Source organism: Rutidosis leptorrhynchoides, chromosome 7 (assembly GCF_046630445.1).
Source record: "Rutidosis leptorrhynchoides isolate AG116_Rl617_1_P2 chromosome 7, CSIRO_AGI_Rlap_v1, whole genome shotgun sequence".
NCBI classification, from domain to species: domain Eukaryota; kingdom Viridiplantae; phylum Streptophyta; class Magnoliopsida; order Asterales; family Asteraceae; genus Rutidosis; species Rutidosis leptorrhynchoides.
In genome coordinates this window covers 45,007,376-45,016,534 of record NC_092339.1, presented here as the reverse complement: position 1 = coordinate 45,016,534, position 9,159 = coordinate 45,007,376, and the positions used below count along the sequence as shown (strand labels likewise).

Genomic DNA, 9,159 nt, shown 5'->3' with positions numbered 1-9,159 from the left:
ATTGACCTTAGATTAACGAGTATTATTTTATCCGATTAAGTCATACTCACGTGCACATCACGTGAGGGCATTTCTAACAACTGTTATGACACAACAATTCATCTTTATCTTTATCTTTATCTTCAGAATGTCCTAAGAGACGTATGCATTGCGATGAATCTGTTTATCTGTGCATTCTTCAATTTTTTTTAATTTTTATTATCAAAAGACTTTAAAGCTTGTGATTTCAATCCGAGAAATTTTATTCTAATTTGATCCAGAGTCGATATCCATAATTTCCAGATATTATTGATTAAAAAACAACATCAAACACAAAAGTGATGATGCAATCCAACAATTTATTTAATTTAAGCTACTGGAAAAATAACCTCAAAACAAAATTTAAGCAAATTATAATATTATTTAAAATGATTGATGTAAGTTACAATAATTAAATAAAGGACAAATTCTATTAAAAGGTGATATTTTAACCTTAATTTTCAATTTTAGGTAATCTATGTTCATCTTGACGTTTAAAGAATTGTTTTATCAAATGTTAATAAAAAAAGGAGTATCGGTATTTTTAAGTTAAGAAATCGTCAAAAAATTAACGGTCCTCCAATTTTTTTTAAGTAAATCATATGCAAGCCTGATCATTAGTACTTACCCGAGGATATGAAAGACCTCGTGGATGATGATTTTTACAAGCTGAATATTTACTTAATTTTCGTTATGTTCATAATATGACCGTAGAAGATTAACGGCACATGTATGTGTCAATTATCAGGCTTGCATATGTTCGTTATCCTCTGGTAAGTGTCAATGATCATGTTTGCATATCAATTACTTAAAAATAGAGTATCATTAATTTTTTGACTGAGTTCTAACTTAAAAGTAATGATACTCATCTTTTTGATTAACATTTGATAAAACAATCATTTAAACGTCAAAATAAACATATGGTGCATTTGTTTACCTCTTAATGGAATGGTTCAGCAATGAATGTTGAAACATTCAACATTCAGTGTGTTTGTTTTCGACCATGAGATATGATGCTGAATGGTTCGGTATTCAGTGCTGAACCATTCAGAGTTAAAACACTCTCTTAACCATTAAGAAACTAAATTTTATGTAATATTATTCTTAAATTGTATCCTGAATACTTATCAAATAAGTATATTGAAGTTTTTGTTAATAACAAGTTGATTTAATTGATTCATATTGTTTATTCAAAATGATTATCAAATAGCTTATTGTCATTTAGAACTAAATTCATTCAGAGACTTTGAACCATGAGCGTAATGAAGGAAGTCGGTAGGATGTGATTTCTCATATTTTAAGTTTATATCTTCCTTCCGGTGTTTTAAAGTAAGTTGTCATCCGGGAGGTTGTTGTCTACCGGCGTCGGATGTATAGATGCACAAACCGGATAAAAAACCGGATTCGGACAAAAAAAAAACCGGATTTTTTTGTCCGGATTTTTCGGAACCGGTTCCGGATCCGGTTCCGGTTCTCGGCATCGGATTTTTTTCGGATTTTTTTCCGGAACCGGTTCTTTTTCGGATCTCGATCGGATTTTTTCGGATTTTTCTTGGACTAGGATTCGATTTTGCGAATTATATTTTTACCGGTTCTATTTTTTTTAACGTTTGACAACAATAATATAATCGGTATAAAGAAAAGTTATAACGCTCAAGTGCTCAACACAATAGATAATATAAATAACAATATTCGAACAATACAATTATATAAATAACACTTTTATTCGAACGATACAATAATAAAAATAAACACACTTTTATTCGAACAATACAATTATAATTAATACATTTCGAGCTTCGGCATGACCATCACCCAATAATGTATTAAGACTAAAGTATATCGAGCTTCGGCATGGCCATCACCCGTTATACTTTAGTCGTCAAATGACCCAAATGTGTTATCTTGTTGAGCGCGTTGAGGATTGTGCCTTCGATCGTAGTCTTCAAAAGCGGGGTCATCAACTAGAGAAAGGTAAGCTTGTTGGTAACCCGATACATTCATTTCGGTTTGGTCCATATCAAACGGTTCATAGTCACCTTCATCCACTTCGTTTAGTTCATTGTCGGAATTCTCTTCGGTTGTTGTAGGCGATAATCCCGCTAAACCCTTGACAAGGAAGCGCTTGTTGAATGACAAACCTTGACAAATCTTGCCGAAGAGCTTCGGCATCGTATTCAAAAATCGAACCATCGGCCCGCATTGTTTGTTGTCTCGGGTCTTGCCTTGCACTACAACTTTTGTCAAGATGTTTTCTTAACGTTGTATTACCCGAAACACCCATGAACTTCATACATTGTGTACAACGAGCTTTTTCCGCACCATCCTTCATTACACACAACTCGAATTTGGACCAAACGTCCCCTTCTCGCTTTGTTTCTTTTTTGTAATCAATATCGGCCGTAGTGTAGCCTTGTGAAGATGTTCCAACGGAAGCGGAACCGGAAACGGAAGCTTGTGAATTATCAATTATGGGATAATTAGACTAGAGATTAGAGAATATTTAGTGATTTAGAAATAAATATGAGAATGTTTGTTGGTGCATTTTCAACCAATGCATTACCATGTATTTATAATGGACTTTGTGGGGTTAAAATGGTCAAAAAAAAACTCAAAAAACTGCAAAAAAAAGGCTGAAAATGCAAAAAAAAAAAAAAAAAAAAAAAAATAGTTTTTTGAAAAACCGGATCGGATCCGGATCCGGATCCAAACCGGATCGGATAAAATCCGGTTTATATCCGGAAAAAATCCGGTTTTCTTGAAAAACTGGATCCGGGTGGAACCGGATCGGATCTCGGATCCGGATCCGGTTTTTGCTGTGTCCGGTTTTGCTTGGATCCGGTTCCGGATCGGATCACCGGATCGGATCTGGATCCGGTTCTTTTGCCCATCTATAGTCGGATGTACCGGTGGTGTTATAGTTATTGGAGGTTGATGACGTCATTGGATTAGTTGTTGGGATGATAATGATAACGATGGATGGTTGGGTTAGTGGTTCAAAACTAATCTGATGGGTCATATCCGCAATTGTCAAAAATGCCCTCATGTGATGTGCATGTGACTACAAACGCGATAAAATTAACCCTTGTTAACTTTAAGGTTAATCGTAAAATAGTTTAATAGTTCAGGGTCAACGAAGTAAAAAAAAAATAGATAAATGTCACATATGTTGTTTAGTACAAAGTTGAGGGATCAACGATAAAATAAGGTAAAATGATACTTAAATCATGAGGTAAAATAAACGCACATTATACGATACTATTATCATCATTCATATTTTAAAATAATTATGTAGGTATATATATTTGCATGTGAAATATTCATTTGTCCTTAATTTTGTTTGAGATCTTACAGTCACATGTGATTGTCATGACAATCTCATGTGATTGTTCCACGTTTTTAATCCTAGCCAAAGTTATCCCGCATTTTTAATTCTAGCCATTGATTGTATTGATTCAAGGACCAAGATTCTCTTGAATTTTCAAGCAAAATTAAGTATAAAAATAAATCCAAAAATTTGTACTTTAATAAATATCTTCAACATGTTATGTTTTCACTGAATTGAATTATTGAATGTACATATGAAAAGACTCGATAATAGATGGTACACCATAAAAAAACAATGATCACTGTCCACTGCATGTGACTATCACAGTGATCAACCGCTCAAACTTCAATTATTTCAAAAATAGCCCCTTGAAATCGCACCAAGATACTGGATTCTTGTGCAGGTGCTTCTTTGCTAGCTCTCTGTTTGTATAATTTTAACTAGCATTTGCATCATATCTGATGATAATTGTTAGTCGTGCTTCTGTTTATGTGATGACATGTTCAACACTTATTGAATATATTAATGTTAATTAAATACTATATTATTTTTCCCATATGGTTTAAGATTAATCAAACCCTTGGTATATATTTCTAATGCATAGGTAACGAGGAATGCCTGATTGCAATTAGTACCTTAGAAAGTGTTGATGCATAAACGTATAAGTCTCTAGTTCATTACTTGTTTATTGTGTTTATTCGTTAATCATTTGGATATTTGAATGTAAATGGACTTTAATAATGTTGATTTGATTGACTTGCATGTTTTATACTCCGTATATGTTAATTTATTCATAATTTAAACAAAATGTAAGTTTGTTAAGTTAAAATTAATGTTTTAGTTCATTTGCACGAATGAGTATCTCATTCGTATAAATGAAATTGCCTCACACGAATGAGTGAGACATTCGCGCGGACGTATAACTCGTTTGTACGAATGAATATATGGGCAGTATATGTATGGGTTACGGGTTTCATTGTTAGGTACTCACTTTTACACAACCCTAGCCGCGTATTATTTTCTCTAATCATTCCCAAACCTTAGGTGACGAATAACAACTCCAGGATTCGAATTAAATGATCATATCATTGATTTAATCAATTGGTATTCAACTTTATTCGTTAGGAAAACTCAATATATTGGATTCTGCACTTTATACTGTTTTCGTTCGATTCAAGTCGCGTATTAGGTCCTGCAGAAACTAATTTATTGACTCTGATTTATAAGATTGTACAAGGCCTATTTGTGAAATTTTGAGGAATCACTTTTGAATTTGGTGTCTTTAAAAAACATCATTATTTACATTTGCTTTGATCATGTAACAGTTTAAGGTAAAGAAATGGGAGGGGGGATGAAGTCATTTGTGGAAAACGTGTTGCCATTTGCGGCTATGGTGATTGTAGAAACTGGTGAAGTGGGGATGGTTACATTAGCGAAATCGGCCTTGAACGATGGACTGAGTAGTCTCGTGTATGTTGTTTACTATAATGCCCTTGGCACCATCCTTCTTCTTCCAAATTTCATCATCCACAGCTACAGGTTTGTGATTTATTTATCATTGTTGACATTGAAGAATCTTGTTTGTTCACTAATGCGTATTTAGACAGTACGATCAAAGTCTTAATTTTGTTGTTTTCGATTCTTGCAGAAATAATCGACCCCCTCTTACTTTATCAGTCCTTTCTAAACTCTTTGTCCTTGGCCTTTTGGGGTAAGCAACTGCATCTGATTGAATTGTGGTAACATATAATTGCTAAAGGAAAATGGGTCTAAATATGTTCAAAGTATAGGTAAAAGTATGAAACCTTCTGAATCATTTTTACTTAATAAGTTACATGTCGACCGAAATAATGGAGTAAAAATTTGTAATTCTAATTTGTCATGCTAAATCTCCTCCATTATCCATTTGTATCTTCGAATTTTTGGTTATTATAATATCGTGGACCTTTTTTTTTTTTTTTTTTTTTTTTTGTGGTAGTGCATACCCTGGTTGAAAATGTTTAATCTGCAGGTTTATATTGATATAGTATAGTATTTGAATTGTGCAGGATTTGTTTTCTGCAGATATTTGGGTATGCTGGTGTCAACTATAGCTCGCCAACTCTAGCGGCTGCGTTGGGCAACTTGATTCCAGCTTTTACGTTCCTGCTTGCTATCATCTTTAGGTACATAGATTCTTTCACATTTCACCACAGGTCACAAGATATTACGTGGTTATATCAAATCAGTATGATTGGTTTAGTCCACGGCCAACTGGAGAGTAATTTCTTACGGAGTATTAATTTTCGTGCATAGGGTAACAGGTTACATTAGGGTTACCATGTATAGAAGAATGAAAATGAGTCAATAAAATCGATCAGCTTCCTGCCCACGCAAAGCCTCGCGCTCTGCGAGCACCAGAACCAAACGCGAACCATAGCAGCCAAACACGAACATTTCCAGACTTCTCACCCTGACCACTTTCTTGCGTTCCAATCTCACCTCCCGTTTGCCAGATGAGCCTCACGTTTCGCGAGCTCATTATCGCATTTTGCGATCTTGTTGCTGCTTCGAAAATTCTGCTCCTTTTTGATAAAATTCTTCACACTATAACAGATGGTTGGATAACGAATCGAGTGGGTTAAGGTCAAATGAATAATTTTTACATACGGGTCAGGTCAAGTTGGATTGCAATGATCCGAACTGTCTGTTTCAAAATATATGTTTACAGATGACTGGTGAATTAAAGGTGATTTGGGAGCACATTTTGGGGTGTGGTTAGGGAAAAAACCATAAGAGGTTACGGGATTAACAGTGTAGTCCCGAACTACATCAGTCCCGAACTACATCTGAGTAAAAAATACTTAGTCTCCCCCCGGTAACTTGATTACGGAAAAACTTCTCCGTTTTCAAAGGTTATCACATAAAAAAAAAATTTAGTACAAATAATTTAATAATTTAACTTAAAAAAAACCTTTACGAAGTTTTATCTGGCATTCTGTGATCGTTTCCGACCTTTATTCTCTAGTCACCCCATAATATGGTTCCGTTAAGGTTTGAACATGAGAAGAGGAACTCAGGCCCCAACGAATGGGCTATCTTGAAGTTTAATATAATATAAATGGTGGTGTTCTTATAATTGTGTAATGATTCATGTTTTAGGATCGAAAAATTTGATATAAGAAAATCGACAAGCCAAGCGAAAGCGTTAGGCACCTTTGTGGCCATTTCGGGAGCATGTGTGATGACGTTTTATCAAGGTCCAGCTTTAGTCAAGTTATTTATTGATCATGTTTCGCACAAAAATCTACTTTTGGCAACAGAATCAAATTGGGTGCTTGGTGGTTTACTTATTGGAATTGCCTGCATTTCCTCTTCCTTATGGAATGTTTTTCAGGTCAAATAAAATTAAAACAAATAATTTAATTCCCATTTTTTATTATAGGACTCCCTTAGTTAGTTACCCTGGATGGTTACATTTTTTTCAACTCATGTAGACAGCAACAGTAAAGGAGTATCCAGATGAAATTACTGTTGTTTTCTTGTTTTGCTGCTTTGGGACACTTCAGTGTGCAATTTTTACCTTAATTTATGAACGACATGTCGATGTTTGGATTCTGCAAACTCGTACAGAGTGGATATCTATTGTTTTTTCAGTAAGCAAAACATACGTAAAGGGTGTTTAATAGTGCATTTTCAATATAAATGTTGCAACTTTAATCTATTAATACATTAGCATGCTTATAGATAGTTAGTATATGATTTAGGATTAAATTATGAATAAAATAAGTTGTGTTTAGTTTGGTTTGGTTTCCATATTTTTAGTTAAATGATATTCTGCTTCACTGTAGGCACTATTTGGTACTGCAATCCGTAGCAGTGTTATAACATGGTGCTTACGAAAAAGGGGCCCGGTTTTTGTCTCGATGTTCAAACCCATATCAATGGTGATTGCAGTAATCATGGGGATCATTTTTCTTGGTGATGTTCTTCATTTGGGCAGGTAAAAGTATCATTAACTTCTATCATTATTGATTAAAGTTCACAAGATTATAACTTTCCAAGATTACATCCAGTTAGGTTAGTTTGTTCATTTTATTATTCATCAGAATCAGATTCAATCATATAACACCTTCTTGATGCTAAGGTTGAATTGAACGTTGACAACATTTGATCTTTATTGTCTTACAGTGTGATTGGAGCAGTAATAATTGCTCCAGGAGTTTATACGGTTTTATGGGGACAAGCCAAAGAACGTAATTTGGCAATAAACAATGTTTCAAGACTCGAATCTTCAACAGAAAATACCCCTCTCCTACTACAACAATGAATAATGGTATTCAAAAATAAGTAAGCTGCTTCAGAAATCTTGAAGTTCTATAGATAAATCCATCAATCAACATCATCGTGTAGTGGAAAAAATTTAAAAATCTTTTGTAGGACTGAAACTTGACCACGAGTGGTCTTCACCCTTTAGGTATGACCGGGCTATAAATCAGGGGCAGATTTGAGCATGTTCTAAGTGTGCCATAGAACAGGGCTCATAATCCGAAGGGGCCCAAGAAAAACTCAACATATATTATATTTAGTTATCCACCGCAAGTCCATTAATTGTTTGATATTAAGTTTTTTGCAACCGCTATTTTGAACCGTTATTTTGCAACCGCTATTTTGAAAGATGGTAGTAGTCATGATACTATTAGTTTTATAGAGCTTATTATTATAAATATGAAAAAATTTATGATACAAAATGCCTAATTTGTATTTGCTGAACAGGGCTCATATTTTTAACGGGACGGCCCTGCTATAAATACCTCCTCCCTAGTCATTTAGAAGTTGATGTTAGCCAATATTTTGTATTGTGATTAAGAAAGACGTGGAAACCTAATTGTAACCCTCAACACTTTATCAATAATATTGCATATTATTTCGGCCGGTTTCTGTTGTTCTTATTATTGTGTGGTTTGATTGTTGTTATTGGAACTACATGTTTATTAGCAGTCGAATTTGTAAACAATAAGATTGATTTATTTGGGCAGAATGCAACTGTGAAATGTAAAGTGTAGTTTTGTAAGTGATTCGTACACGATCACTTTTTATTCATACACAACTAAACTTTTTTTGTATGGTGTTGTATAGCAAACACTTCAAACATGTTTAGTTATGTCACAATCATATAACACTTCAAACTTTTTTTGTATGGTATGTTTTGCGTCCCGATTTGATAGATGCCAAAACAAATATCATCACATTTTCCTACAATTCCTCCTATGATTAACTTATGTTTACAAAAGGTGATGATACTTACACTAGTTTTATTCACACATAACTTATGTGTGAATAAAACTAGTGTAAGTATCATCACCTTTTGTAAAATTATGTTAATCATAGGAGGAATTGTAGGAAAATGTGATGATATTTGTTTTGGCATCTATCAAATCGGGACGCAAAACATACGTCCGGATATAAAACTAGTTAGTATTTTGTGAATATTATATTTTATAATCGACATATACTGTCTAATCAATAACAAACGTCCGAATATAAAACTGGTTAGAAAAAAAGGTAAAAGGTAGAAGGTTTTTTCATGTTCAGGTTAACCGATAGAGCGAGTAATCCGACCTTATACTATGATGTACGCAACCTAGCATGATTACTCCCTAGTTGTTTTCAGCCCTTCTCTGGTCACCTCAAAATATTCGTCATAGAAATGATTCGAACCTGAGACCTATTGCAACGAAAAACTGGTTAGTATTGTGTGAATAATTGACAATACTTTCTAATCCATCCATATCAATATTAATCACTACTCCGTATATGATAAGGTTATAAGC

The 9,159-nt window shown here is 34.0% G+C and overlaps 1 protein-coding gene across 1 annotated transcript; it reads left to right on the top strand.

Moving 5' to 3' along the window:
- The first annotated feature begins 3,666 nt into the window (after positions 1 to 3,666).
- Positions 3,667 to 8,224, top strand: LOC139857622 (WAT1-related protein At3g28050-like). The gene is made up of 9 exons (XM_071846437.1): positions 3,667 to 3,749; positions 4,672 to 4,885; positions 4,995 to 5,057; positions 5,395 to 5,511; positions 6,488 to 6,722; positions 6,823 to 6,981; positions 7,177 to 7,328; positions 7,517 to 7,675; positions 8,102 to 8,224. The coding sequence occupies exons 2-8, from the start codon at positions 4,686 to 4,688 to the stop codon at positions 7,653 to 7,655; spliced, it is 1,065 nt and encodes a 354-aa protein (XP_071702538.1). The 5' UTR covers positions 3,667 to 3,749; positions 4,672 to 4,685; the 3' UTR covers positions 7,656 to 7,675; positions 8,102 to 8,224.
- Positions 8,225 to 9,159: the final 935 nt, after the last annotated feature.

Coding starts and splice junctions, on each gene's coding strand:
- LOC139857622 (XM_071846437.1), top strand. CDS start 4,686: ATGGGAGGGGGGATGAAGTCATTTGTGGAAAACGTGTTGCCATTTGCG. Junction 4,886..4,994: donor TTCATCATCCACAGCTACAG/GTTTGTGATTTA, acceptor CGATTCTTGCAG/AAATAATCGACCCCCTCTTA. Junction 5,512..6,487: donor CTGCTTGCTATCATCTTTAG/GTACATAGATTC, acceptor TTCATGTTTTAG/GATCGAAAAATTTGATATAA.